Source organism: Solanum lycopersicum, chromosome 8 (genome assembly GCF_036512215.1).
Source record: "Solanum lycopersicum chromosome 8, SLM_r2.1".
Lineage (NCBI taxonomy): Eukaryota > Viridiplantae > Streptophyta > Magnoliopsida > Solanales > Solanaceae > Solanum > Solanum lycopersicum.
This window is the reverse complement of record NC_090807.1, coordinates 44,269,905-44,271,475: the sequence shown is the minus strand read 5'-3', so window position 1 is coordinate 44,271,475 and position 1,571 is coordinate 44,269,905. Positions and strand designations below refer to the sequence as shown.

At 40.2% G+C, this 1,571-nt stretch overlaps 1 protein-coding gene across 1 annotated transcript; it reads right to left on the bottom strand.

Annotated features, from left to right (window-relative positions):
* Positions 1–546: 546 nt before the first annotated feature.
* On the bottom strand, positions 547–1,299 carry LOC138337966 (uncharacterized). Its single transcript, XM_069288413.1, has 2 exons — positions 1,156–1,299; positions 547–999 (listed from the first exon to the last, which is right to left on the bottom strand). The coding sequence occupies exons 1-2, from the start codon at positions 1,297–1,299 to the stop codon at positions 547–549; spliced, it is 597 nt and encodes a 198-aa protein (XP_069144514.1).
* Positions 1,300–1,571: the final 272 nt, after the last annotated feature.

The following is a 1,571-nucleotide window of genomic DNA, read 5'->3' as shown; positions in this document are numbered from 1 at the left end:
GTGAGTGCTGCAGAATAATTTTTTTTTAGAATTTCCTGGTGATGTGCCTGCAAACTTAAAAACCCATTAGTAGAAAAATGCTACCATCACTAAAAAGACTATAAGTATTGGGTTGCCTCCCTAAAAGCGCCAGATTTAATGTAGCGGAACGGCTGCGGACACATGATTAGTCAGACTTCATCAAGATGATATGCCTCTATCACTTCATTCCCCGATGCTTTATGCCCAAAATAGAGTTTTGTTCGTTCTCTATTCATCTTAAACCGCACTCCCTCTTTGGCTTGTAACTCAACTGCTCCATGAGAGAATACTTGGGTAATTAAGTAAGGGTAAGTCCATTTTGACTTGATCTTGCCCGGAAGACAAGGCACCCCTAAACTGTCTAAAATCACCAAATCCTCAACCATAAACTCTTGTTTTTCACTTTTTCCTCATTCTCTTTCTTCATCTTTGTTTATGGGATATGGCTGATACCGATGGGAGCTCACCACTCTACCTCATGGTCCTACCAATGTTGATGGTCTCTTCTACATTGTTCAGCCAAAATTACATGTTCCCCTTTTCCATATCAACTAAGGCTCTACCTGTAGCAAGGAATGGCCTCCAAAGAATTATAGGCACTTCAAAATCGACTTCACAATCAAGAATAACAAAATCAGCGGGAAAGATGAATGACTCCACTTTTACTAGCACATCATGGAGTATCCCTATAGGCCTTTTCATCGTCCAATCAGCCATCAGTAGCCGCATCGCCGTGGGTTTTGAATCTCCCAAACCCAACTTCTTGTAGATTGTGAGGGGCATGATATCTATGCTTGACCCCAGATCAAATAATGCTTTCGCAAAATGTAATGACTTAATTGTACAAGGAATAGTTAACGCACGCAGATCTTCTTTCTTTTGTACGAGGGATCTTGTAGCAATAGCACTACAATGATGCAATCTATCATCATCATTAAAATTGACCGATCTTTTCTTTGTAACCAGTTCTTTCATAAACTTGGCATAACCGGGAATTTGTTAAAGAGCTTCTACCAAAGGGACATTGATACAAAGCTGCTTAAGCATTGTTATAAAATGCTGATATTTACCATCCTCGGTCTTTTTCACTAATCTCTAAGGGAAGGGTGGTGGTGGCCTAGGCATGGGAATTACCTTCATAGGGACTTCTACATCTTTTCCATTGCTTTCCTCTGCTTCAACACTATCCTTTACCACCTTATCATCATCCTTTCTCAAATTTTCCTCATTAGACGGCATAGGTGGGTCAATGGTTTGCTTACCACGCCAAGTAGTCATTGCCATACAGTGCGCATCAGTTTTTGGATTTTTTGATAGTGTTGCTAGGAAGAGTGCCTGGTTGTTGTGTGTTCACTGTCGCAGATAATTGGGCCATTTTACAATTCGATCTGTTTAATCGATATTGCATTCGATATTGCATGTGTATCAACTTTTTGCCTAATACTTGCTAAATCACCCCTTAACTCTTTAATTTGCTCATCACTAGCATCGAACATCCTAATCATTTTGTGCGACATATCCTCAACTCGCGCCATACTATTTCCACCATC

Excerpts from the sequence above, each read along its gene's own strand:
- LOC138337966 (XM_069288413.1), bottom strand. The coding sequence starts at position 1,299 with ATGACTACTTGGCGTGGTAAGCAAACCATTGACCCACCTATGCCGTCT. Across the intron at positions 1,000-1,155 it reads ATGTAGAAGTCCCTATGAAG|TTTATGAAAGAACTGGTTAC; the intron begins GTAATTCCCATG and ends GGTTATGCCAAG.